The 27,514-nt window shown below is 35.2% G+C and overlaps 6 protein-coding genes across 11 annotated transcripts; 4 read left to right on the forward strand and 2 right to left on the reverse strand.

Moving 5' to 3' along the window:
* The first annotated feature begins 539 nt into the window (after positions 1–539).
* Positions 540–2,666, forward strand: Miox (Myo-inositol oxygenase). The gene is made up of 6 exons (XM_003696912.4): positions 540–1,136; positions 1,387–1,573; positions 1,646–1,854; positions 1,912–2,048; positions 2,101–2,331; positions 2,394–2,666. The coding sequence occupies exons 1-6, from the start codon at positions 1,119–1,121 to the stop codon at positions 2,500–2,502; spliced, it is 891 nt and encodes a 296-aa protein (XP_003696960.1). The 5' UTR covers positions 540–1,118; the 3' UTR covers positions 2,503–2,666.
* A 2,703-nt stretch (positions 2,667–5,369) lies between these two features.
* Positions 5,370–12,192, forward strand: mav (TGF-beta domain-containing family member maverick). The gene is made up of 3 exons (XM_031918642.2): positions 5,370–6,077; positions 8,576–8,702; positions 9,925–12,192. Exons 1-3 carry the CDS (start codon positions 5,502–5,504, stop codon positions 10,752–10,754), a joined length of 1,533 nt encoding a protein of 510 aa, XP_031774502.2. The 5' UTR covers positions 5,370–5,501; the 3' UTR covers positions 10,755–12,192.
* On the reverse strand, positions 11,913–15,374 carry Non1 (nucleolar GTP-binding protein 1). Its single transcript, XM_003696909.4, has 8 exons — positions 15,134–15,374; positions 14,788–15,062; positions 14,475–14,712; positions 14,153–14,395; positions 13,818–14,069; positions 13,448–13,735; positions 13,086–13,364; positions 11,913–12,976 (listed from the first exon to the last, which is right to left on the reverse strand). The coding sequence occupies exons 1-8, from the start codon at positions 15,179–15,181 to the stop codon at positions 12,677–12,679; spliced, it is 1,923 nt and encodes a 640-aa protein (XP_003696957.1). The 5' UTR covers positions 15,182–15,374; the 3' UTR covers positions 11,913–12,676.
* A 722-nt stretch (positions 15,375–16,096) lies between these two features.
* On the forward strand, positions 16,097–24,359 carry ova (ovaries absent). 3 transcript variants are annotated; one of them, XM_086907004.1, is made up of 8 exons: positions 16,097–16,259; positions 18,898–19,118; positions 19,463–19,603; positions 19,697–19,894; positions 19,981–20,178; positions 20,255–20,798; positions 20,924–21,217; positions 24,160–24,359. In XM_086907004.1, exons 1-8 carry the CDS (start codon positions 16,244–16,246, stop codon positions 24,177–24,179), a joined length of 1,632 nt encoding a protein of 543 aa, XP_086763130.1. In that variant the 5' UTR covers positions 16,097–16,243; the 3' UTR covers positions 24,180–24,359. The 3 variants fall into 3 exon arrangements, with proteins under 3 accessions (XP_086763130.1, XP_012346391.1, XP_012346392.1); XM_012490937.3 differs by lacking the exon at positions 24,160–24,359 and having other exon boundaries at positions 20,924–22,153; XM_012490938.3 differs by lacking the exons at positions 16,097–16,259; positions 24,160–24,359 and adding an exon at positions 17,977–18,214 and having other exon boundaries at positions 20,924–22,153.
* PIG-T (phosphatidylinositol glycan anchor biosynthesis class T) lies at positions 21,992–25,129 on the reverse strand. Its single transcript, XM_003696908.4, has 8 exons — positions 24,414–25,129; positions 24,123–24,300; positions 23,794–24,025; positions 23,561–23,728; positions 23,193–23,490; positions 22,952–23,104; positions 22,588–22,834; positions 21,992–22,406 (listed from the first exon to the last, which is right to left on the reverse strand). The coding sequence occupies exons 1-8, from the start codon at positions 24,583–24,585 to the stop codon at positions 22,151–22,153; spliced, it is 1,704 nt and encodes a 567-aa protein (XP_003696956.1). The 5' UTR covers positions 24,586–25,129; the 3' UTR covers positions 21,992–22,150.
* Positions 25,130–25,447: 318 nt separating this feature from the next.
* BORCS6 (BLOC-1 related complex subunit 6) lies at positions 25,448–27,472 on the forward strand. 4 transcript variants are annotated; one of them, XR_015291743.1, is made up of 5 exons: positions 25,448–25,836; positions 25,942–26,469; positions 26,552–26,712; positions 26,816–27,010; positions 27,227–27,472. XR_015291743.1 is itself a non-coding variant. In XM_003696907.3 (4 exons), the coding sequence occupies exons 1-4, from the start codon at positions 25,747–25,749 to the stop codon at positions 26,865–26,867; spliced, it is 831 nt and encodes a 276-aa protein (XP_003696955.1). In that variant the 5' UTR covers positions 25,448–25,746; the 3' UTR covers positions 26,868–27,472. The 4 variants fall into 4 exon arrangements, 2 of the variants coding, with proteins under 2 accessions (XP_003696955.1, XP_012346648.1); XR_015291744.1 differs by having other exon boundaries at positions 25,620–25,841; XM_003696907.3 differs by having other exon boundaries at positions 26,816–27,472.
* The last annotated feature ends 42 nt before the right edge of the window (positions 27,473–27,514 follow it).

Genomic DNA, 27,514 nt, shown 5'->3' on the forward strand with positions numbered 1-27,514 from the left:
AATAAATCGAGAACGGATCGTTTGAATTACGCAAAAGGCTACTCGGAAGGCTACAACGAGAAGAGGAACACCTGTTTAATAATGATAATATTTTCTTTCTTTCTTTCTTTCTTTCTTTCTTTCTCGCCAGAAAGTCGGTAAAGTCGGTAAAACGTAAATGTGGCCAACTATGGAGGATCGAAGACGAACGTTTTTTCTCTCTCTCTCTCTCTCTCTCCTATCTCTCGTTTCTTCTTTCCCTCCTGAATTCTATTCTCAAAGAAAGAAAGAAAGAAAGAAAGAAAAAAAAAAGAGGGGGATCATGGATGAAACAGAGTGACTTTTCACAAACGAATAGAAGGCTATCGTAACGCGTTCGTTATTTTTCGCATAGCCGAGTATTCCTTTTTTTTTTTCCCCTTCTCCTTCTTTTCACCGAATAAAGAATACCATTCACGCTATCCCAGATCTATCTTTGTGCGTCGCTTTTGACGCGATTACGTCAAATTATGCCTTTTGTCGCTTTATATAACGGCATTGATCAATTCGAATCGCGGAATAAGAGTATCTGCTTTCATAAAAGGAGAAAGAAAGAAAGAAAGAAAGGAAGAAAGAGAGAGAGAAGAAGACGAAGCGCGGACAAAGAGGAAGGGAAGAGAGGAGAGGGGAATCTGATTATATATCGAGTATGATCGGGTCGAATTGTCGTTGGAGAAGGAATGCAAAAGTTCGGAAGGAAAAAAGAAAACTTTCCCGAGAAACTGGGACGCGACGACGATGTATTGTTCGTGCGAGGGAGGGGGAGAGCGAAAATCCCGCGTTGAGGAGACGCGTCGATTGGGGTATCGGCGAGTGCATTAGTGTGGCAAATCGTTAATAATTCCACGATCATTCTTTCTTTTTTTTTTTTTTTTTTTTTTTTTTTGTTATTCCCGTCTGTTTAGAAACGCGCGCGAATGTGTCGGATCGAGATAACGGATGTATGGAATATTACACACGTGACCATACTTTGATCAAGCAGAGGTCAAGTGTGAATTGCCTCAGATTTATAAGTTAACTCGGTCGCATGGGATCGGTCAGTCAGTCAGTCAGTGTTGCATGCTCAATATCAGTCGGAATATAGCCATACAGATAGATAGATGTCGACGCAAACGTTGGTAAGTATATCAACAGCGAGAGATAGAGAGAGAGAGACTTTACTTCTTCTCTCTCTCTCTCTCTCTCTCTTCCTCTCGCGATGAACGGGGAAAAAATAATGGGAAATTCAAATTCTCTCCCCGTTGATATTTTACCTATCACCTGTTACTCGCAACGGGATTCGAAAGAATTCGAAAGATGGAAAGGAAGGAGGAGAGAGGGAGAGAGAGGGAGGATAATCAGAGGATTTGGGGGGGGTGGCGACGACAGTTACAGCCGCGACGAGAGGCGAGGATTTTGGATCCTTCGGACAAGTATCGGCCGGAGCCGGTTTACGCGGGAAAATTGAAAAGGGAGTTCAGGGATTACAGCGAGGATCGGAACGATCCGGTTAAGGAACGGGTGAGAAAGACATATCGCAAGATGCACTCGAATCAAACCGTCGAGTTCGTGCGATGTGAGTAGCCAGGGAAAGGATTAGTTTCTCGATCTCGAATCGATTTCACCAACCCCCTCCCTTTTTCCTCAGCGCGTATGAAGGAGTGGTTACGATTCGACAAGTTCAGAATGACGGTCAAGGAGGCATTGGCCAAGTTGAACGATCTGGTGGACGAGAGCGATCCGGACACCGATCTGCCCAACATCGTGCACGCGTTCCAAACCGCGGAGTTGATCAGGAAAGAGCACCCCGACTTGGATTGGTTCCATCTCACCGGTTTGATCCACGATCTGGGCAAGGTAAGGGACCGGCCGACGAAATTCCACGTTTTCCTCGATGACTCTCTCCTCGCGCAGGTGATGGCGTTCTACGGGGAGCCACAGTGGGCAGTGGTGGGCGACACGTTTCCAGTGGGATGCGCCTGGGCCGACTCGATCGTCTACAGAGACACCAGCTTCGAGGATAATCCGGACGGGAAAGATCCTCGATACAAGTGAGTAGAAGTTGGGAAGAGAAAGATCGGAGGCATTTTTGTCGTTTTTCAGCACGAAGTACGGTATGTACGAGGCGGAATGCGGGATAGACAATTTGCTAATGTCGTGGGGCCACGACGAGTATCTGTATCGCGTGCTCGTGCACAACAACTGCAAACTGCCCAACGAGGCTCTGGCGATGATTCGTTATCATTCGTTCTATCCGTGGCACGCGGGTGGCGATTACATGCACTTTTGCACGTCGAAAGACATGGAAACGTTGAAATGGATCGTCGAGTTTAAGTGAGTTAAGAGAGGGTTGTTATTACGTAAAATGAAGAGAATCATATCGAACTCGTTTTCAGCAAGTACGATCTGTACACGAAGAACAACGAGGTGCCCGAAATCGAGAAATTGTGGCCGTATTACGAGAAATTGATCGACAAATACATCCCCGGAGTGTTGGAATGGTAGAGGAAGCGCGAGCGAAACACGAGTGTTGGATCGAAGAAGACGTTGTTTTGGCGCGTGACTTGGCGCCGCACACGCGAATCGATGGATCTTCCGATTCCATGTTCCTGTCCTGTAGAGTAAAATAAAAAATGGATAACCACACATATCCATCCTTTAGCCAATAAGTACGAAGAAATCGAAATTTGTTTATTTCTGTAATTTTTTTCTCACTCGGTAAAATTCGCTCGATCGAAACAAATCGACGATGATCCAATGGGTCAAGGTTCTGCAACGTGTAGTTTACTCGAAGGAGGAGGAGGAGGAGATGGCGGTGTGCAAACCCATCCTTTCCTTTCCTTTCCTTCCTGTCTCTTTCGTTTCCTCTATCGATCGAGCTTTCGCCCCGATCGGTCGATGATTTCCCATTTTTAGCAAGAAACGAACGAGATAAAGAAACGCATCCCTCGTTTCAACGAAACGACGACCGAGGGAGAGGAGCGGAATTTTTAGAAGAATTTTGCGACGCGATGCCTCTGCCCGCGAAACGGGTTGGGAAGAAGCTCTATAAACCACTTCGGGTATGCGTGGTTTCGCGGGTAATCGAAAACCCCGTCGTAGTAGTCGTCGCCCACTTTCGAGAAGACCCATCCGTCTTTCCCACGTAGATCCCCATCCGATTCCAACTCTTCGACTCGAGATGGAGGGGAGCGGCGGAAGCGCACGAAGCGCTTCTGGGAGAAAATGACCGCGGAAACGCGTTTGGGAACCAAAACTCTGCACAACAGAACCAACTCTCTCTCTCTCTCTCTCTCTCCGTGAGTGGCGTTCGAGCGCAAAAACGTCGGAAACGACGACGACGACGACGACGACGACGGCGGGGCTACGATGAGGCTTCCTCTTTACGTTTTTTAAGAAGAGGTCGACGTCGTCCGTTCCATTCGATTTCGTTCGGGGTGAGAAACGCGTTTCTCTGCGAATCTCGCGTAGGTGGTGGTCGTTGGAGTGGAGGTTGGTTGCGGTGGCGTGGCGGCGACGAAATTGGCTTAGTCATCGCCGCGTTATTACGGGACATTACGGGGTATTAGCGAGCGACAACGATTGGAGGGGAGGGGGAAGATCGGCCTGTTCGTGAATCATTCGCTTCTCCTCCACCTTGCGAACCTCGTGCTCGAATTCCAGGAACGCGGCGCGAGGTGGAAACCGAGCGAATGGGAGGAGAAAGGGGGGGGGAGGCGTGAGATCGTACGGCGGAGCGTGAGAGGCAGGGCGCGTCGAATATCCCCGTTTCCAATCTCGTTAATTCCTTTCTCCGTCCCTCTTTCTCTCTCTCTATCTGTCTCTCTCCCTCCCTCCCTCCCCCCTTATTCAGGATCGATCGATCGACGAGGATGAGGACGGAGGAGGGTAGGCGCGAGGCCTATCTTTCCAATGATGCAAGCTCGCGCGAAATTCCGCGTGACGTGTCGCACGAAAACGCGATCTCACGCCAACTGTTTTGTTGTTCCACGAAAGAAACGCGCGCCACTAGCGGGAATTCGTTTCACCGATCGATCGATTCCCCGAAATCTCGTCGTTCTCCTCGTGTATAAAGCGATACCTCACCGGGGATACTTTCGAGGTGGTGTGGTGACGATTCGACGAGAATAGATCGGACGAGAGAGAGAGAAAAGAATAATAATTTCGTTCGTATTGCACGAGACGAAAGTGGAGTAAAGTGAATCTGAAGAAGTAAGAGAGTAAGAGAAGGAAAAGGAAGAAGAAGAAAGGGAGGGGGGAGGGGGAGGATTCGGTTTCGTTTCGAGGCGACTTTTGACCTGAACCAGCGCGATTACTCCAATCTCTCTCGGCTCCGTTCGTTCTCTACGATTTTGTTCCATTTAACGGTTCTTCCGGTGATAAGAAGCCACGGACGAGGCGGCGCCTCGTTGCTTCCGCGTCGCGCGTGAAACGAGAGGAAGAGAGAAAGAAAGAAAAAAATCTCGAGAATCGACGAAGGTGTACGACAAAAGGTATACGCGATTATAATTATTCGAGCGGGTTGATCGACGACGACGACTACGACTACGACTACGACTACGACGATCGAAGAACGAGAAGGAAACGGAATCGCGGTGGATCGCGATTGGAAGCGCGAGTAGAGCAGTCCCCAACCGGCGGGGAGCAGTAAATGGGATGGATATATACGCGAGTGTGCGTTCCCGAGTACGGTATTCGGCAGTCGGCGCGCGACGTTCGAACGGAGCGGGTCGCGTCCCGTTCCGTTTCAAGTTGTCTCCCTTCGATATTCGATCACCGTCGTCGTCGTCGTCGTCGGAAGGAGGGAAGCTCGGGTAAAAATCATCGATAAAAATCGTCGTAAATGTTGGATCGGCTCGTGTTTTAAGATGACCGCCTCGGCGTTGCCCCATTCGTCTTCTCCATCCTATCCCATCCGACTCGATTCCGCCTCGTCCTGGTCCACGCCTCCGCGGCCCCGATCCTGGTCCTGGCCCTCGCGATCCTGCTCGCCTCGTTCCCCGTTACGCAGAAAGAAGAAACCGAGCCGGTGGACCGTCCATCGTTGCGATCTCTATCGTTTGAGATTACGTCATTGCGCGATAAAAACGCGGGTCGAGAACCCGATTCTCGGTGGCGAAACGTCAAAATAAAAGAATCGCTCGAGGGGCGGGGAGGGGAGGGGGGGAAGGAAGGGTTTCAACGGGGGTGGAAGGAAGTGAATTGCTCGTGACGTAATACACACGCGCACGCACACGCACACACACACGTATACACACGCAGAACGTGACGCAGAGAATAAAAGAAGAAAGAAAAAGAAAAAGAGAAAAAAAAAAGAAAGAAGGAAGAAGAAAAGCGAGAGGGGCATGTCGATTCCAAGTGTCTCGGAGGATATCGTCGAACGGGAAATCAGAGAAACTCGGGAGAGGACGATCGAGACGAGGGAGGAAAGTGAGATATAAAATATTGAATCGAGGGGTGAAAGGTGGATCGCGAGGTTAAACTCGTGGATTGAGGAGCCGGCTATGAGAGGAAAGCTCGTGGCGACTCGTGGTCGACTCGTGACCCGTGACAACGAGGGACAAGAAGAAGAAGAAGAGAAGAAGAGGAGGAGGAGGAGGAGGAAGACATCGGCGCGGTCGCTCGAGCGTGATTCCGGCCGCGTCGCGCCGCTTCCTATTCGCGGGACGACCATCCCACGGATTGGACGGATCGAGGATCGGCCGAGGATAGTCCACCGTCGTCGAAGGTTCGAGGGAGATCGGAGAATCGTTGGGCAATGGACGAGCGAGAAGAAGGATGGGCGCCGGGTGGAGATCGATCGTGGATCGCCGATCCCTCGGTTGTTCGGGATAGCGACGTTGGTGGCGGTGGCGGCGGCGCTTTTCGTGCCGATCGCGTCGCCCGTTCCGCTCTCTGGAACCGGTCCCCGGGCACGCGAGGACGACCTCCACCGCTTCACCGGTCTCGAGGACGTCTACGAGGATGTTTTCCGAGAAGAGGATCGGGCGTCGAGGAGCGGCGACGAGACCGAGCTCGATATTATCAGGAGGAGCATAGCGCGTGGTCTCGGCCTCGAGAGGATACCCGACCCTTCCAAGGTGAGTAGTCTCGTCTCCCTTCCTTCCCCTCCCTTCCTCCCTCTCGCCGTTAAAACTTACTTACGGACGATCACGATCGATACGGGAAGGAAAATAAGGTATCCTCGCTCGTGGAGTGGAATAACGAAGTATGCGAAGAGAAAGGAGAGGTTACGTGTCGGTATAGAATATTGTACGTTGTACGCGCGAGGTGAGGTGAGGAGAGAAAAGGAAAGAAGAAAAATGGGGGAGATGAAAAGGACGAAAGAAAAGGATGGGAGAGAAATGGCGGGAATCGCAGCGATGGTGCAACGCGGTGGGTGGTCCGCCGTTGCCCCACTTTCGCTACGTATGCACGAGCACGTGCGCATTCCTGCTAGTATGCAGAACCGGCTACGCTGTCCACGTGCGTGTGCCAACTCGGCTTCTTCGTTTTCTCCAACCGCGATCGGTCGTTGCACCGTTAAAAAACTCCGTCGAGTTTCCATCTCCACGTTGCGATCGATCGTTACGACTCGAATTCCGCCTCGATTGGGTCGATGACGACGCTCGTTCGGATCGAAGCGCGGTGAAGAGGCGCGCAGAGGGGCCAAACACCTGTTGTCGCAGCCTCTATATCTCTGCGCCGTTATACGTGCACGCGACACGACCACAACGTCGATTCTTGGCCGTCCTCCAAACTCGAGGACATCCTCGAGAAACGCGTGAGAGCACGCGGCTCTCGAACCTATCTTATATATATATATATATACATATACGTATATTCTATACCTGTGGTTACATACGCCAAAGGGAAGATGATAGAACCAGTTATCTTTCTGGTTCCGCTTACGCGTACTATTCTCGTCTTTTACCTCGTTCCACTATCTGTCCACGTATCTATCTATCCATCCATTCTCCATTCTCGTGTACACGTTGTGACATTTTTTGGAAGGAAAAGAAAGGGGAGGGAGGGGAAATCTTTTCGACGGAATCGTCCACTTTCACTCCTCTCTTCGAACGCGCGACGAAGGCAGAGGAGGCAGAGGGTTAAGCGAAGAATGCGGACCGACTCGTCGTCCCTCGACGGATACACCTAGGCGTGGAACGCCGTGCCACACTTCGCGAAACGTCTTTTCTCTTCGATGAGATTTATCGCGTGGGAGGTAAGCGAGCGTTCGTTCAAGGTCGTCCGCATTCGTCGTGCCAACGTCGTCGCACGACGTCGCGCGAAACGGAATTTCGAATTCTCGAAGGGAATCGTCCGTTCTCCTTCTCTCCTCCTCCTCCTCCCTCTTTTTCACTCTACCGTTGTTATTTGCTCGCCGAGAAAAATATCATCTTGGAGTTTCGCGATAACGGGCGTCGTTGGGTAAGCGAGCAAAAGAGGCAAACCGAGACGAAAGACCAACGAACGCGACGAACGTGACACCGATGACCACAGCTGACCGACCTTTCGAACGAGTCAAGCGGTTGGGGCACCGGTCGGCAAACGATCTCTTTCTCTCTCTCTCTCTCTCTCTCTCTCTCTCTGCTCTTTCCATCGATTCACCGAGCGTTTCTTAATCGATTTAGTCGCGACCAACTTCCCTTTTTCGTATACTCTGTGTGTGTGTGTATGTGTGTGCGCGCGCGTGTGCGTGTGTGTGTAGCGCATAAAAGTGTCGAGTTTGAAAGAAAACGAACGGTCTCGACGAAACGGAACTCGTCCCAGCCGAGTTTAAACGAGCGGAGGCGTCTCCGCTGGATAAAAGAAGAAAACGACACCGTCTGTGTCCACCGAGTTGGGTGAGAATCGTGGTCCTTTGAGAACAACGCCGTCTCCTTTTCTTCGATCCTACGAGAGGGGATCTATTTTCCTCGGTCGGTTAAACGTCGGTTTCCAACGTTGCGTTTGTCCCCCGCTGCGTGCCGCGAGTAGCTAGGCCCACGCGAGCTGGTTAATTTTACCGGAAACGTCTAGCGTGTCTGGACTTTCTCACCATGGAAATTATATACCAACATCGGCGACGGCGAGAGTAAAGTAGCGAGAGCGAGGAAGGAGGGTCGTGTTTCGAGTGGAGGGGGAGGGAGGGAGGGAGGGAGGGAGGGAGGGACTCGAAAATTGCAGCAACCAGCCTGGAGGAACGACAAAGGAAAGGCTGAAGAATAGGAGAAGAAACGAGTGCGAAGGGGTGTTGGGGAAACAACGGAGAATGACGGATGAATTACGAGTGGCGGCGAGTGGCGAGTTGCGAGTGACGGACGAGACGAGACGAGACGAGACGAGACGAGACGAGAGAGAAGAGAGGAGAGACCAGTAGAGTCGTTGAGCTATTGACTAGCGACGTTGGAAAAAAAAAAAAAAGAAACGAGTAGAGAGAAACGATTTTCGTTTCGGAATCGATTCGAATTTCTCCAACGCTCGGATTTCGTTCCTAAAAATGTGAACGATCTTCTTCGCGTTCGTTCGTCGGACGTTTACACACCTCTTGTTTCTCTCCTTTTTTCTCCTGCTTGTTTTATCCTTCTTTCTTTCTTTCTTTTTTTCTTTTTTTTAGGCAAACGTCAGTCAAGCCGAATACGAGAGAGCGCACAGAGAGTACCTGATGAGAGTACAGCCCTCGTTTTCCAACGAAGCGACGACATTCGGAAGCGAAAAGAAGCTGCACGTGTTTCCCGCTACAGGTAATTGTACCACTCTTTTATCCTCTTCTCTCGAATCATCGATACTTTACTATCCGGTTCTTTCGAACCGGAGATCTTTGGAAACGCGAAATATCGTACGGTCTTTCTGAAAAAATATACATACGCACGCTATAATTACTACTCGTGTAAACATCTAACGTTCGAGTTTCCGCCAGTCTGGCAACGTCGGCGAGATTTTACCTCGCGTATCTGGAGTCGAGACACGCATCCCGCCGACACAACCGCGCGTCTCTATCCACCTTCCATTCCCCTCTTTATCTCTATCGATTCCCGTTCGATCGAGAAAAATAATTGCGAATCGAGCGCAAAAGGGCAAACGCGATTTTCGCGTTCCGAGTTTCGTTCCAAGTTCTAACCTATACGGATATCTCCGCGAGAAGCAACTACGTTATTATGAAAGAGAAATTCCGACCGGCATGGAATGCCGAGTAACGAGTTCCCGAATGCAATAAGAAGAAGTCGTGGAGGAAGAGCAATTTCTCGACGACTCTCACGCATCACTTTCGACCACCGATCATAGACTTGATCGTAATCGTTTTCGTCGCGACTTACTACTGCTATTTACTATTACTATTACTACTCGTCCGCGTATCGAAAAATTATTCTTGAAGACACGATTTTGTTTCGATGTCAATCGAATGTAAATGCGAATATTTTCTTCTCGATAACGATAACCGAGAGATTCAACCTCTTTCGATCGGTCACGCGTGTTAAAAAAATAATTACAATTTCTCTTTTCGCTCGATTTCGTAACCGCTAATCGCTCTACACGTGACGCGTGTAGCGACTTCTTTTCCCCCACTCTTATCGATTTTTAACGTACAATATGTGCATCCAACAAGTATCTACGTATCTCTAATCGTTGTAACGAACGAAATGAAAATTGGACGCGTGTCCATCCACAAATTTCCTCTGGAAGAGTTGATAATTCGACTAATTAATCGATGAAAACGGTTTGAGCTTTGATACGCCGGATACGTACGAGAGAACGTGCCTATTCCTTCTCGTACTCGTATACATTTGTTTTCATCGAATCTTCTGGTAACATCCAGGAGCCGATGATCGCGAAAGAAAAACAAAGGTACGGAGATGAGAGGATTAGTTAGAAAAAATCGCGTATTCGAGGATTCAAGGATTTTTCATTTACGTAACCGATTCAACGTCGTCGTTTATTCCGTTCCGATTTGATTGTGTGTTGCAGCGTATCCTGGAAACGTATCGACCGAGACAAGCGAAAGGGAAAAACCTTACCGTCATCGCTTGTTCTTCCCCGTGGAGAAGGATCTGGATCGCGCGACCGTCGATCACGCAACGCTTCGACTGTTGCTCCACGGGCCTACGACCGACCAATATTATTCCCAGTCTTCCGAATTGGACGTGTTGCTCTATCTCGGAGTATCGTCGTTCCCTCGTCGGTCGATAAGATTGATCGATCGTACAAGAATACGATCCGAGGATTGGCGAAACTCGAAATGGCTCGAACTGGACGCTACTTTCGCCGTTTCCTCGTGGATCGAAGCTCCTCTTTCCAATCTTGGACTCGAATTAGAATTTTTATTGGACGGAGAAACGGTGACGCGTACCTTTTCCTCCCCGGTTCTTAACGTGTTCACCGCGACTCCTTTCGCGTCGACCACCGCTCTCAGACGCAAACGTTCATCGCCCGAACAAGTGATGTCCCTTCACAGAGGTCGTAGAACCAAGTGCAAAGGCGAGGGTAAAAAGTGTTGCAGACACGAACTCACCGTCATGTTTAAAGACTTGAAAGGTTTCGAGTTTATCGTTTATCCGAAAACTTTCGATGCCGGATATTGTAAAGGACGATGCCCGCCTAGATACAATCCGGCTCATCATCATGCTCTTCTACAAAGTCTGTTGTGGAAAGAAGATAGAAAAAAAGTGCCTAAACCGTGCTGCGCGCCGAGTAAACTCGATCAATTGATGATCGTTTACTTCGACGAGAATAATTCCACTCGGTTGAAAGTTTCCGATTGGAAAAACATTCAAGTACTCGAATGCGCTTGTTCCTAAATATTTCTCTACTTTCTTTCGGTCTTATTTTTCGGAGGAAGGGATCAAACAAATCGACCGATGGTAATTTTTAGCCGTGAACCAACAACGAACTTACCAACAACAAACCGATGGATAGGAACGATCGATCGAACCGAAAAAATCTGCGCGAAAGGACCAGAGTTTTCATAGTTGTAGACGACTCACCAAAGAATCGTCCGAATGTTGTTCGTTCTTTCTGACAAATCCAATGTATTTCTTAATAACGCATTGCACCAATCTTTCTTTTCCCGTTCAGTCCCTTACTGTGCTTCATATATGCGTATGTATATGTATATGTATCTATTCCGTCGCGAACGTTTACGAACGTAATCGATCGATGAAACAGTCTTTTATGGAAAACGAAAACACGAAAGAAAAATTTGATCGTATTATGATCGTATTACTGTTCGACGGTCGATTCGATTCGACCGAGATATCGTCGAAAGCCCCGGTCGTTTGGTCCAGGCTTTTGCATTGACTGTGATATTGAAAAATGTCTAACCCTTAATGGTCGAAAGACTGCGCTTAAATCACGCATATGTTATAAAAAAATGTGTCGATCGTTAAGGGCTAATATCTCTGCTTATAGTAATAGTATTTCATACTTATATCCTTTACTTACCTATCTTCTTTCTTTTATTTTATTTTTTTTTTTTCAACTATTTTGTGTATATGTGCTGCCCTTCTTTTTCTCTTTTTTCCTATATATTTTTTTCTTTCTTTTTTTAAATAAATACCATATGCGTATACAATGATCATTACAATGACAACAGGGAATTCCTAATGGGAAAAAGTGCAACGGCGTTTTCGATCGTATGGTTAGTATCGTTTAAACGAAATAGTTTTATTCTATGTATTATTTATTTGATCAAATATTCAACGAATATAGTTCGTACATCAAAACATTATCGAACGAACTTTCGAGAGATCATGTATATATATATATATTTTCTTTTTTTTTAAATGAATTTAATTGAATAAACTTGCATATATATATATATATATATATATATATATATATAAAATTTTTAAAAAGATCGAAGGTTCGATCGAGATTTCGTAAACATAACTGACGATCATCTTTGCACGTCGAGAAACTTATTTACGGACTTACGGACGTAATAAATATTCATGGACTATTTACCAATAGATTTTAATAAATCTTGCTTCAATTTCGATGTAAATGTATACACGTCAAATACAATTCTACTGGTCTTGTTAGTATTAAATAATATAAATTAGTATAAAAGTTAGCCCTATTATTATATTGTATGTCGTGAATATGCGAATGTACGTTGTTCGCCAAGTCAATTTCGATCGCGCACCATAATGGACATTGTGACCTCGCGTTATATATTCTTTAATTGACTACTATCGATGATGTAAAATAAAATTTTATTCCTTATTTATACAATAATTTATGACTATTATTCGATTCGATAAAATAATATTCTTTATTCGATTCCCAACTTTCTTTTTCTTTTGTCTAATAAACCTCGTAAATATCATCCGAGTGCTTGTTGACGCAATGACGATACAAAGCGACAATAGACGTTATCCAACGCGACATATGTTTGATATAGGTTACACAGGAAGAAATACGAATCTACGAATAAGGCAAACTTTTCAATACCGTAACATGTATACAGGGTTATCACTGTGCGACAGCAATAAACTTTCATTGCTTACCCTACGAGGCCAAAGCTCATTCTACCGACATAGGATTATGCAATCCGAGACAATTCATTCATATTGTTGCGTTATCTTTGATCTTATTTAAAACCAAGTTATTTATGGTCACTGTATTATAATGATGATATCGATATTCGTGCGACAAACGAATCGACTCGATGAAAACTCGAAAAAAATTTTCGAAAATAAAAAGTAATTTCGTAATATCATTATCTCCTGTCCGTTTTGCCAATGCCTCGTTTTCCCGAGAATAAATGTTTTGGCATTTTCGTGCCGATGAATCGGTCTGCTTCTCCCTTCAACCCCTTCTTTACAATCTTTTTTCTTAAAGCTTTATGCGCAATGTTCTTCAATTTGCTCTTCATCGCAACATCTTTAATACCCATTTCATCGCGGCTTGGTTTTGAACTACTTCGTCCCCTAGATCGAGACTCAGATTGCAATCTTATGCGTTTCCTAGCTGGTTGCGACAATGATCTTGAACGTCCTCTCGTCTTGGTAAAGTGTGCCTGTTGGAATTAAACAAAACAAACGATAGTTACGAATCTTATACCTTATTATATATATATATGAATCTTATATTAGTTATATTTCTTTATATTTCGATGCGTTACTCACATTTTCACTGTCTTCCATATCGATACCCAAATCTTCCATTTCTTCTTTCAATTTTGATACTGATCTGTCGCGAATTTTAGCCGCAGCTGTACGCGGCATTATGGGTTTTGTAGAAGCCTTCTGTATTCGGGCTTCATCTTTCATGATGGCTTTCTTTTCTCGAATTTGTTTGGCCATTTGTACAATTTCTAACATCGTATCGGATAACATTGGCACTTTATAATCATACATTCCTGTCTCTTCGCGAAGTTGTTCCTCTTTTTCCAATTCGTTTAATTTCTACGGATAAATATATATGTATAAATATAAAGTTATATTCGAACAAATTATCACATACACATTTTGATCCAACGAATACAAACATTGAATATTTCTGGATCGATATAATCAGTGATATTATGTCCTTCCCAAATTTCTGGAATCACATCGTATTTTTGATCACCCTCGATATCGTAATTTTTCTTCAAATCAAGTACATAATCATCTCCCATTTCTTCCTCTATTTCTCGTTCTAGTTTTCGTTTTGCTTTTGATCTCTCTTCTATATTTTGTCTCTTTTTCAAAATGTTTTCGGGAATGCAAGGGGCACGAACTTTTTCATCTCTTGGTACCGGTTGCGCAACATGTAAACGATTAAGTAATCCCTCTACCTAAAATCGAAAATATCGCAAGATTTTATACTTAAATGTTACAAAATATTAAAATAAAATATTTAAAAACTATTCAACTTACTTTCTTTGTTCTTATTTTCTGATCGACACGATATGCTAACAAACGTTCACAAGCTTGTATCTTTACGTCCATTACTCCAAAATCTGTGATTGTACTCATTTCCAACAATGGAACATCTTTATCCTCCAACGATTTTAAAATTACTCGTTTCTCGGTTGAAAGTTCTTCCAAACGTAAAACGTCTACTTTGTTTAATATAACTGTCAAAGGCTTGTTAGCAAACAAAGGTTTAATCGATTCAAATAATTTCACCTACAAATTGAAACTATTGAATTATATTAAAATAAAATTTATATATATTCGCGAATTACAAATTCAGTTAAGCAACATTTTACCTGTTCTTCTAAACTATGACCACACTGTTCCGATATATCGCAAAAATAAAGTACAGCTGCTCGCAAATGTGCGAGTGCAGTTATCGCTTGCATTTCTATAACATTTCGTTCTTCGAGCGGATGATCCAGAATCCCAGGTGTATCGATTACTTGCCATCTTAAATATTTGTAATCCGTATGACCAACATATAAGGATTTTGTTGTAAATGCATATGGTTGAACTTCAACATCAGCACGGGTTATCTAAACACATTGACCAATATGATTTACATCTTTCCATTCACATGTAATCTAATTCAATTAATTATTTAAATTAAATTACCTTATTGATAAAACTGCTTTTACCAACATTTGGGAAACCGCATATTATTATAGTACGAGTATAAGGATCTATGCTAGGTAAACGAGCTAAATGTTGACGCACTTGTTCTAAATATGCTAGATTTGCTGCTTGTCTTTTCATTATTGTGGCCATACGACCTAAGGCAGCTTTCTTCAATTGTTTGCACCGATATAAAGAATCTCCATATTTCATCAGTCGAACATAATCCTTTGCTACACTATTGCAACGATATATATATATTTCATTGAAACATGATATTTAGACAATGATATCTCTATATATGTATACTTACTTATCGATTAAATGTCTTGCAATATTTATTTGACCAAGAGCCAATTTGTAATGATCTTTATCATAAAGAACATTCATTAAATCAGCATAAAATGGATGAACATCATCTAATTTGGGAAATTCCTGTATGATTTGAGATAATCTGTCATGAAAATTTTGTTGCGTAAATTTCACTTTACGCATGTAAAATGATCGTATCCTTGCAATTTTATAATGTTTATGTATAACGGTTGGAGTTTTCCGTTGAGTTTTTGATAAAATTATATCAATAAAATCCTAAGCGAGCAAAAATATTTATTAAATGGAACAAATTAATTATAAAATAGAACATTGAAGATATAACTAACCTTTGCAGTAGGTACAATCGCGATTTTTTTGAAATTGTATAAACCCATTATTATATGTTTCTTTTAAACTATCGTTTTACCAAAATTTTACACTATAAATTATATATTTAATATTCAATTTTGATAATAAAACTCAAATCAGAAAATTAATGAAGAATACAAAACCACGTGTATACATTATAATTTTACCTACGGATAAAAATACATTAAATAACGATATCAGCGCCATAACGGCAAAGATAGAAAATTAAGCTTATAATTGGTTATGTTACACACAAAAAGATTATAATATATAAATATATAAATAAATTTCTTATTTATTTATTTACTTTGTTTAATTAATCGTAAAATAATATCATTCAAAAATCATTTTCTTATAATTTACAAATATGAATACAAAGTTAGTATCAAACTTTCTGTTCCTTTTTAAATCTGTATAAAACTTAGTACACAATCTTATATATATATATATATATATATATATATACATATATATACATATATATATATATATATATATATATATATATATATATATATATATATACATATATATAATTCTCTCTTCAATCAATTAAATATTATATATATATATGTGTTTTAAGTTTAAATACATTATATATTTATTGTAAATTACAATATAATATGATTTGATGATGTAAAATATTTAACTATTATAGTTTACTGTTAAATTGTAAAAAAGAAAAAATTATAAAATATATATTATTTTTGTTATATTTTAATTTATTAGAATTCATAGAATATTCAAAATTTACCAACTATTTACATTGCAATAAATAACTAATTTATTTCAATTTTATAAATTACTTCATATTAATATTTTATAAAAAAAGAAAATTAAAATATAATGATAATCAAAAAATATCTTTTACGAGCAAAGCGCAAGCGCGACGGCGAGTATGTACTACTTGGAATTTGTCGAGACCGATAAAGAAGAATTGTTGACGAATGGGTAATTTCAATAACTTCAAAATCTTTTGAACAAAGTTATCGTTACTTTCGTATTAACGAAAAATTCTACGCGTCAACGTGTCATCAACGCAAAGCGAATTGAAATGACAAAATAGGGGCTACAAAGTGTTGAGAAGAATGTATCGCACAAGAGGTACCGTAGTTTACAAACGATCGTTAGCTAGCAAGAATTAACATGATTCGTCCTGCCATCTTGAACTGTACCATATTCTATCATTGCTAAATATTTTGTTCAAGAAACAAATATATATATATATATATAGTATTTATATGATATATACATCTATGAATATTGCACGTATTTTTTCATTTTTAAATTTAAATCCAACTAAAGATATAAAGTAGATTTAGAATTCAAATGTCACTCTTTGCCATTTATAACAAATTGATCTATTTAAATGATGTATGTTATAAACTATTGTAAAAAATACACGTAGATTGTAATTAATTTCGTATTCGCCTTAAACCTTTTATAATTATTAAATGATAAACAATGTAATGTTACGATAAAAAAAGAAAAGACGAAAGTAAAGAAAGTTCACTTCACTTTAAGTTTACGAATGAATTCGTTAATAAAGTTACCTAGTAAATCCATGTTTTAAAAGGTACATATCATTCTGCGATTTAAAAAATAAGAAGAAGATATTATTCGAAGAAAATATTTTTTCTATAAGTATTTAAAATAGAAAAATTAGATGAAAAATTAATATTTTTTAAATTAATAATTTTTAAAAAATAAAATTCTTTTAAAATAGCAGAGATCTTCGCTACTATCGATATTTCTTCTATTAGAATATCGATTACTGTCATCGATTAGTAAAAAAGAACAAAGTTTTTATTTTATATATTCACAAATAAAAATGTATTTATTTAAAATATAATACAAGATTTTTGGAAAATTTAAATTATTATAAAAATTATTGTAACTTAAAGGAAAAGAAAATATTTTCATCTAAAAAGAATCGATTTTAGAATAAAAAATCAAATTTGAAAAAAAAGTTAAAAAAAATTTGTTAAAAAAAATTTTTTTTAATATTTTCTTTTTTTTTTTTTTAAGAAAAGAAAAAAGAGACTTCTTAAATTCTATCTATTCTATTTATAGATCTATTCAAACTTTAAGTTATTTTGTCTAAATAATAATAAAAAATCATTTGATCTATCAAATCAATATTTTAGATGTTTTTATTCAAGATATGTTCAATGATAAGTTTTCAAGCTCCTTTGTTTTTCTTCTATTTCTTTACAGAAATATTTATTTAAAAAATCGTCAGTCGTGCATTATTTTGTAAAAATTATAACTTGTTATTTCGATATTTAAATTTTTTATTTTCATCATTAATAAGATATTATTATAATTCTATTTTTTAAGATGCTAAGATATCTTTGTAAGTACTATAATATCGATTATTTTTTTCTCCTTCATAAAAGTTTTTATCATATATAATATGAAAGTATATAAGTATATAATATGAAAAATTAAAATTATATATAGTAAATAAATAAATATATAGTAAATAAATATTGTTGCATATATAAAATTTGATAAGAAAATTTAAAACAATCCCTATATATCACAATATTTTTTAAATCTTTTTATACGCAACAATTTACTTTCGAATTGTAAATTTATTATGTATTTAAATTTCTATATATTATTTTGATATAATTATTTAAACATGTATAATTTTTTAAAAAATTTTTAGCATTATTGTAAAAAAATAATTTTTGAAATGATTATATTATATATATAATTATATACAATTTAAAACTGTTAAAACAAGATAAGGAAGGTCAGAAAATATATTTATAGGAAGGAGTAATTAAGTAAGTGCTTAGGAAAATATACTATTAGTATGTGTCCCTCTGGTGGCAAAAAGGGTTGCCACAAAGATAATGCGCGATGTGTCTTCATTGTATCATTTGTGTCTTAAAATTACTTGATAATTTGATTATTGCGTTTAATTATAATTTAAATTTCATATAAAGTATAATTTATAACGTGGTGATCAAAAAAATTTTTTGTGGAATACCAACTTTGAGGTAGAAGGCAAGAAAGGTCGTCCGATTATCTCAAAAATTATTGAACAGGTATATGACTGATAACCGCGAATTTATAATTTTTATTTAAAAATTGGCTAGTTTTTTTTTATACTTTTAATAATTTTTCATATATTTTAAATTCATTTTTCTGTTTTCATATTTATAATATATTTTATCAAAATTTAAATATTCGATATTAATAAAGTGTAAATGACATTTGTGATCTATATAATTCTTCCTTTTTTCCATTTTTTAATTTTTATGACATTGATAATTAGGAATACACATAAAATTATCTAATATTTTATGTACATTTATGATTAATAAATGATTATTTAAGAATAAATAATAGAAACAAATATCTTAAAGTATATAAATGTTATATATCAATTTGTCTTATATAATTTTATAATAACTTAAAATAATACAAAAAATATTTACTTGTAATACTTATAATAAAATTATAAACAACTCAAAATATAATTTCTTTTGTTCTTCATATTTTATTATTTATATCAATATATATCTTTTTTATACTATGAATTGTTTTTTTTTTTTTTTTTTTTGATATTTTAATTCACATAGAATTTCTACAGTTTTTTTTTTATAAAATATTTTTGTATATAAAATAATTAGAATTGATAAATAAAAATTCATAAAAATTCAAGAACAAATATAACGAACAATTATAAAATAGAAAATATAATATCTTGAACAAAAATATATTGCAGATAATTTTGAAGACATGAGATACTCAATGTTACAAGAACAAGAATATGGGGTAGCTTTACCTCAAAATCAATTGCCCAATGAAATAAATGAATCTGTGACAATTGATACTGATACCATTGAACCAGAAAATAATAATCCTATAGAAGAAGGTTCTATGGTATCAAATCTTCCTCTTTTATTTGCCAATGGACACCCAACATCGCTAGAAAAAATTACATTGGTATGAATATTATTTTTTATAATTATCATTAAATTATAATCCATTAGGCATCAAATTCATTTCAATTACTTTGAGTTAATTTGATTGTATTTGTTCTAACATGAACAATTATATTTTATTACAATGAATGAAATATTATTTGAAAAAGTTTTTTGAAAAAATAATTAAATAAATATAATAAAACCTATCTATATATATATTATCATGCACTTCGTGTATTGTTGAAAGATCTGTTTTTGGAGGATTAAAAAATTATATATTAATATAAAAAGAATTTATATTTTTTAATAAATAATAGGTAATAATAGTAGGTATAAATATTATAAAAAAATATTTAATTTTAGGCACAGTTAGAACGTTTTGTTACATTTATGGTACAGTGCTCTTTAGGTCATGATACCAATGAAGTGATCAGTGTACCACAATGGTGGCCAAAAGAAGTTAAATTTTCGAATCCCTTAATAAGACCTAAAAGAGTAAATGATGTAAGTTAACTATGTTATTCATAATGTAAATGTATAAATAATTGTTTTTGAATGATAAAGCATTTGATTTTCAAAATGGGCATTATATTTTAGAATTGGATGGCTAATTTGAAAAAATTAGTATTCAGATGTTATACATACCATAGAAGCGAATATCTCTTACGCTTTTGTTCATATCTTGCACGATATCCACAAGAAGATTTGGAATATGTCAACAATTGGGATTCCACAACAAGTTTATATCACAAAAATACTGGCAAATTATTAGTAACATTTCGAAATGAAAATATGGTTTGTTACTTAATTTATGCTTTGTTGTATGTAGTATATAAATTTTATAAAAATTAAATAAAAAATATAATTTGTTTTATTTATAGAATTATGACAAAAGAGAAAGAAGTCCTCGAAAAAAGTTATTATCTTGTAGTGGAGTAATTTCTTCTTATAATAAGTCAAAACAGCAGCAACATTCCATGATGATGGTTGAGCATCAACAAAATGTTGAGTTATCAACGGAAGATATTTATCTATGTGACAATTGTGATGCTGAATTTATAGGCCTAGAGAAAATGAAGGTACATTACGCGTGCCCACGTGTGCATATAGATTATAATAAAGAAGATAAATGAAATTAATGATAATTTCACATAGGAACACGAACGTGTATGTTATGAACAAGAACAAAACGGAAATAATTCGCGACCTACAACACCAGAATTGTCTATTATAGAACCTGAATTAAAACAAGATCAGTTCTTGGAATATTTTCAGTTGTGTTCAATAAACTCAGAATCTAAATCTGCTGAAAATAGTAATGGTGCTATAACAGTTAATAGTAATAATAATATTAATAATAATAATAATAATAATAACAACATTATTAGACGCACCTCCCGTCGTGTTCGCGGAGCTATCAATTTTACAAGATGTCCAAATATTCCTTTTTCTTCTCCCGCTGGTATATTATTAGCTAAAAAATCAAAAGCAATGACGGAAGAAACACAACAAGAAAGACTAGAAAGGATAGAAAGACATCTTATTGCTCCTGTTTTAAACAATTCATTTAGACCAAAGTGGTTAGAAGCAGATGTTGATCATGATAAATGGATTGTTACATATAAACCAAATCGAGAAAAGATGGCATGTGATTATGTTCATCAATATAAATTTGCAAATTCTGTTAAAAAAAAACCAAGTGAGTATTTAATCTTTGAAATAATTTCATAAAAATTCCCTTCTTCCTTTTTATATTCACATAATAAAGATCGTATTGTATTTTATACTAAGATTTATTTTACATTAAAACTTTTTTCTTTCTAGTGTTAAGCATACAATCACAATTATTATATGTTCTTTGTCGACCTGTTTTTGTTCTTTTAAAACGATTAACCCAAGAACAAATGCATAATCTTGAACGAAATCCGTCAAAATATCAGTGTCTTGTTCAAAATATTTCAATCGATAATAGAGGATCAATATCAGAAGATGAAAAAACAAAACCAAACATTTCTTCAAAACGTAAAGCTCCAAATGACGAAAGTGATTTAAACGAGACAAAAGAAAATGAAAAAGTTTCCAATGAAATTAATGTTATAGAGTTGATCGATTTTGAAGGTAAAAATCTTTGTGATGAAAATAATACGACTATCATTCATTCAATTAAAGAGACCACATTGTGTGTAAAATCGCCGAATGAAATTACGGTGATTGATCTTTGCTCTTCAGATGAAGAAGAAAATCCATGTATTCTTACATCTTCGGATAAAAATAAAAATTCGACGAATTGTGTATCTGAAGATGTAACAAATTCGTTATTAGAAAAGCTTTCTTCGAATAAATTCCAACTAAAATCTCATATTTGTTCAACACAACAAAAAAACGAATGGTTGTCGAATAATATTTTAAACGATGATAGTGAAAATTATACAAATAAGTATCATAGTACAATGTTAAATACACGTACAAGTTTATCCCCAATCCTTGAATCAGCACCATAAAATGTTGATTATTTGATATACGAAATTTTTCGTATGCGCGTTAAATTTGCTACAATATTTATTGTTTCAATTCTATATGATTATAAAATATGTAAAATGATTTTACACATATCATTTTTATTATTCACAGCATATTGTCATTAATTAAAAAGATTTCAAGTGTTAAGTAACAAATCGATCAAATCCTAGTATTTTTCAATCACGATTTATCAAATCAATCACATATAACAAATAAGGTACAACATTTTTTATATATTATATATAACAACAAAAAAAGAAAGAGAAAAAAATAAGGAAAGGAAAAATAAAATCGAAACGAATGTTTTTTTGTTTTTTTTTTTTTGTTTTTTTTTTTTACAGTTAATTTTATTTCTATTTTATTGCAAAGTGATCGTATTTATATTTTATTATTTTTTTAAATTTTTCTTTAATAACAATTTTTATCTTAGTAAAAAAAATCATATATATATATATTTATATATATATATATATATATATGTGTGTGTGTAAAAAATTCAATTTTGTCAAATTTCAATAAATTACACTATTTTTATTCTTGTTTTTTCTTTGGTTTAACGATTTTTTTAATTAAAAATGAAAACAGTTTCTCCTTCCAATCCATTTCAATACGTTTTAAAACTAATCTTTTAGTTGAAATATTATGGAGTGGTCCAAAGGCCATAGCAACTGCTGTACAAGCTAAACAAATTACATTGTACGGCATACTAAAATCAGGTGTAGGCAGGCTAATTAGTAAAGATTCAGTTCTCAATTGTACTATATATCCTTCTCTTGAAGCGTTAAAACTGAAAATTTAAATGCATCTTTAGCAAATAGTGAATATATATATATATATATATATATATATATATATATATATATATATATATGTATATATATGTATATGTATATATATATATGTATATATATATGTATATATATGTTGCGTTATATTGTGTTATTGATTAATATAGCCAATTTTTTAACCTTGACGTTATAGTACTTCCATCGAGCGGTAATGCACTATAATTCCTCGCGATCGGAAGTAATGCAGTGATTATAGCGGGACCCATGTAAAATCCATGATTAGCATCCGGTGGGTATTCTTGCCATTTAAGAAAAGAATATTCCATTTCTATAGAAAATTTAGTTACCGATTGCGGTGGTAAGCGTAAAATTAATTCTAAATGGTAAGGACTTTTCCTTTCTTTGCCTGGCAGATAACGTTGTGCCACTATATATAAAATTTTCATAGATCAAAACAATAAAGAATATCTCGCCGAAATGAAAAAGAACTACAAATTATTAAAAATAAATCACTGCCTATGATAATATGAATAGAACTACTCACATGGTACAATATTTTTTGTTCCACAAGTTATTGTGACAGAATGTAAATATACTGGCAAATACCATGGAATACTTTCTAATAAAATAATGTCGAGTGTTCGCCAGTAATTATTGTAAATTTTTGTTACTAAACTACCTCTTTCTTGTCCATATCCTATATGAAAGAATTTTTGTTTTTTTTTTTTTTTCCTAGTATATATTTTCTTTCATATGTCTATTATAATTTTATTATTTATACAAACCAATGACATATCTATTTGCAAACAAAATTGAAGGATAATTTAAACCAGCTGTGTGAGTAGTATTATATAGAACTCCAATATTAAATATTCCTTTTGTGGAATGTGATCTTATATCATAAACTGCAATTTCATTCAATTGTCCTCCTCGAAGACTAATGATTTTTGCACTTGGTGGAGGTACTAATTCATAAACTTGATTTGTACCATTACTAGATATGTCAATATATACATTGCTTAAAGTAGCAAGAGGGCATGCTCCTCTAATGCCTATTCCAAAGAATTTTCGAATTGACCAATCCTATGGAAAGATTCAAATAAGTACTAGTAATTTCTTATAATTTGATGTGAAAAATTTTCATCAATTTTACCTGTGATACATCCGTTATAGTATCATATATCAATGAAACAGACTGACGTAACTCTAATGATGTTTTAGTACAGATCATGTTAGAGCATATAACTCGAAAATGTATTCCAATGGAATGATAATTTGTATTATGAATATAAGCAGAATTTAATAAGGTTGCCAAACCTTTCTATTATAAAATATTATACATGTAAGTATCTGGTATACATAATATATAAATATAAGATTATATACCTTAGAATTACATGGCAGTAGTTTCTTAAATGGAGTTAAATTTTCAGTACAAACTATTTCTCTTGGTAATGATGAATAGCGTAAATGACTAGAATTGATACTATGTTCTACTACACCTGTAGGTCGGAATGTAAATTCTGGAGAGATACTATTCGCAGGATTAACAAAATTCAAGGAAGCACAAAATAAACCAGCTAAAGCATTTGTTAAACCTTCCCATTCCATATCAACACTGACAAAAATATAAAATAATATTAGTGTTAATATTATTTACATAATTTTTAAATTAATAATACATTTCATATGTTAAACTTGAAATGATATTTTACTTAGCAACATCTTTGTGAAACCATGTAAATATTTCAGCACCAGGACCAGCATCATGATAAGGATATCCCCATTTTTGATAATTCCATAAACCTTTGGTTAAAGTAAGATGTAATTCATCTACATTATGACGACTTATAATTTCACCAAGGCCTCTTGGAAATAAATGAGAATGTTGAACTAAAATATAAATTTAGTTGTAAAGAAAGAAAATGAAAAATAAATATTTTTCTCTAAAACATGCTAAAATATATATTATAATATATATATCTAAAATATATATTATAACTTACATGTCTTTATGTCTTTTGTAGTTTCCCATACCGTAGTAAATTGAAAATATGCATAGACATAATTATTTGATAATGGTTTTAACATTAATTCTTCATCAAAAAAGTCATTTTGAGAAGATGCAAATTTTATAGATATGACAAAGATAAAAAATAATATTTTAAAATATATCATATTGCGTGAGAACTGAATATTTTTAATATAGATACTTATCACTACTATTGTAACGTAAATTTTAATTCAATTTCCTTATTGTTGTGAGAAACATAAAGATTCGAATTAATAAAAATTATATGTTTTTTAATACATTATATGAATCCGTGTTTAATTCACCACGATTATCGGCGAATATTGATGAACAGAATATAAATATGAAGTAATACATCATATTACATTATTTCAAATATTGCTAAATCTCTTTCAAATTATTTACTACTTTATTAATAAACAATATAAAAGTTCATTATTTATAAATAACAACAGATAATGTACAGTTACAAAAACTAACTAACCAAAAAATTCATTTAATAAATTTATATCAACGGATAATGTCATGAAAAAGTATAACTATAGACTTATAACTGAATATGTATATGCGTATATATATATATTTCTTTTCTATCTTGAAGATTTTTCAAATTTTATAGTTAAATATATATAGACATATATAACATTTGAAAATTGTACAATTTTCATGTAACAATTTTATTATTAAACGAGAGAGAATAAAATAAACAAAATTAATTTAAACAAAAAAAAATTTCTTAAAGACTGAGCTTTAATTTATATGTTATACTTGATCTGTAAAATTTATGTATTTAAAATAACAATTTATGCATTTAAAGTATCTAATTAACTTTGCTATTTTTTAAAATAAATGTAAATATATATATATATATAAAATATTGAATCAATTAAAAAAAATAAATATGTATTAAAAGTTAGATAGATTAAAATTTTTATTTATTGTTTACGTATACATATATTTAAATACACTAAGCTTATTTGTTTATTAGCTTATTTAGCTATAATTATCAGTTTAATGTGTTAATAAAAACAATTGAAATAAGACTTGTAGCAAAAATTCAATAATTATAGATTTATAACTATATATAGTATATATAGTATATGTGGTATACATTCATGATATATTAAGGCGGATATATAATATTAGAAATCTGATGAAAATCCTCCTTACGAATCAATAATTGTGAATTTGTAATAGTGTTTGTTGCAGTGTCTGTTTTGTTTAATCATCGTGATACAAATGAAATAAGATAGTTTTCTATCATTTAATAAAAACGCAACGTGAAAAATATTAATTATTTGTTAAATATGGAATCGGAAGAAGGGGAAACATATCCAAAACAAGGAACGACAATACGTAGCGAGAAAAATACAACTATCGATTACGATGAAGACAGAGTAAGGTTAGATTTAATAAATCGTGTATAAGGATAGTATTTGTATTTGCAAAATACAATTAATTACAAAGGATTATATTAAGAGGATTGATTATAATCATTTCAGTTACACGAGATGACAGCCTCCTATTCGGAAATATCATTCGATTCACAATCATCACCACCGGTTTCTGAATTAAGATCGTTAATCGATTCTCCGGATATTGATGGAAAAAAGTTTTTGGAAGAAAGTTTAGATAAAATGAATGGAATTGGTACTAGACCAGATCAATTGAATTTAAGAAATAGAGAATCTAGTCCAGTTGAGGATGAAGATATAGATCCTCCAAGTTATCATAAAGCCATGGGATATTTGCAACTTGAGGGAACAGTGATGCAAGATGGCGATATGGTATTATTTGTTGCAGAAGATTTAGAAAACAAAATTAAATTGTCCAGTCCCGTGACAAAAAAAGGAGAAACTCCATCATTTCCTGGTTCTCGAAGTTCTACACCTTGTTTATATAGGCAAGCCCTAACCCCTCAGGTGCCTCTTCTTGATCATAATGTGTTAAATGAATTAGAAATGGAAGCGAGAAAAGTGGCTACATCTGTTGATGCATTAACAGAAAATTTGGCAGCTATTTTGCATAGTGTAATCTTTTGTGACAATTTATTATTTTTCATCTTTCTTTTATTAAATTTTTAAAAAATTTTATAATTAAAATTATTTTTAGGCTTCCGCACTCACGGTAGGTTGTTTAGAGACGTATAGGGATGCAGTTTGTAAAACGTGCGACGCGGTGGATCATAATATTAAATCGATGTATCAATTAATGGCAAAATGTGAAGAATTATCAAAATCAATGGGACCTGTATATAAATTAGCGGAAAAAATGTAAGTATCGGAATATTTAATCTTATACGTATATATTCCTATACTTCATTTTTCTAATTCATATTAATGTTTTTTCCTTTTTTTTTTTTTTTTGAACTTTTAGCAAAGAAATGAAAAGAATGTTGGAACTGTTTGAAAGTGCTATGAACTTATAATTTAGATATATACTGTTTGATTAAAGTTTTTGTTTTTTTCTCTTCCAATTTATTGGATTATTAGAAAATTGTAAATTCAGTTTCTCAATTATTCAATATTAAAGAAAATAATTTTGGCGAAATTCATCATTTCTTTCTTTTAAGTAAGTATTATTATGTTGAAACATATTATTGCACAAATATAGAAATCTTATATAATAATCTTTGATATAAATAAAAAACGATATATTTATTCTTTCTAATCTAATTATCATTTTGAATATCAATATATAACTCAATGATATAACTCATTTTATTTAATTTTTACCCACAGATGACATTGTATAAATTAAACAAATATTTTGTAATAATCTTTTCAGTAATTTAGATCTTTATATCTATACATATAAAATATTTCCCTAAAAGATTAAAGAAATGGATCTTTTGGAATCTCATATAAGTGAAAATTTATTATATATTATGTAACTGTTCCTATTCTTGAAAGGAAAATATTGAATCTCAACGATACGTTATCATCTTTCTCGTTAAATATAGAAATCTATCACAGCAGTTATTATTATTCAAATGTATATGCTTAAATTAAACGTTAGCGTTTTATTAACAAATTTCTTGAATGTATCTTTTTTAACCTTTGAACAATTAGTTAT

Source organism: Apis florea, unplaced genomic scaffold, assembly GCF_048593485.1.
Source record: "Apis florea isolate Af1SG1 unplaced genomic scaffold, ASM4859348v1 contig_2495_pilon, whole genome shotgun sequence".
In the NCBI taxonomy this organism is placed as follows: domain Eukaryota; kingdom Metazoa; phylum Arthropoda; class Insecta; order Hymenoptera; family Apidae; genus Apis; species Apis florea.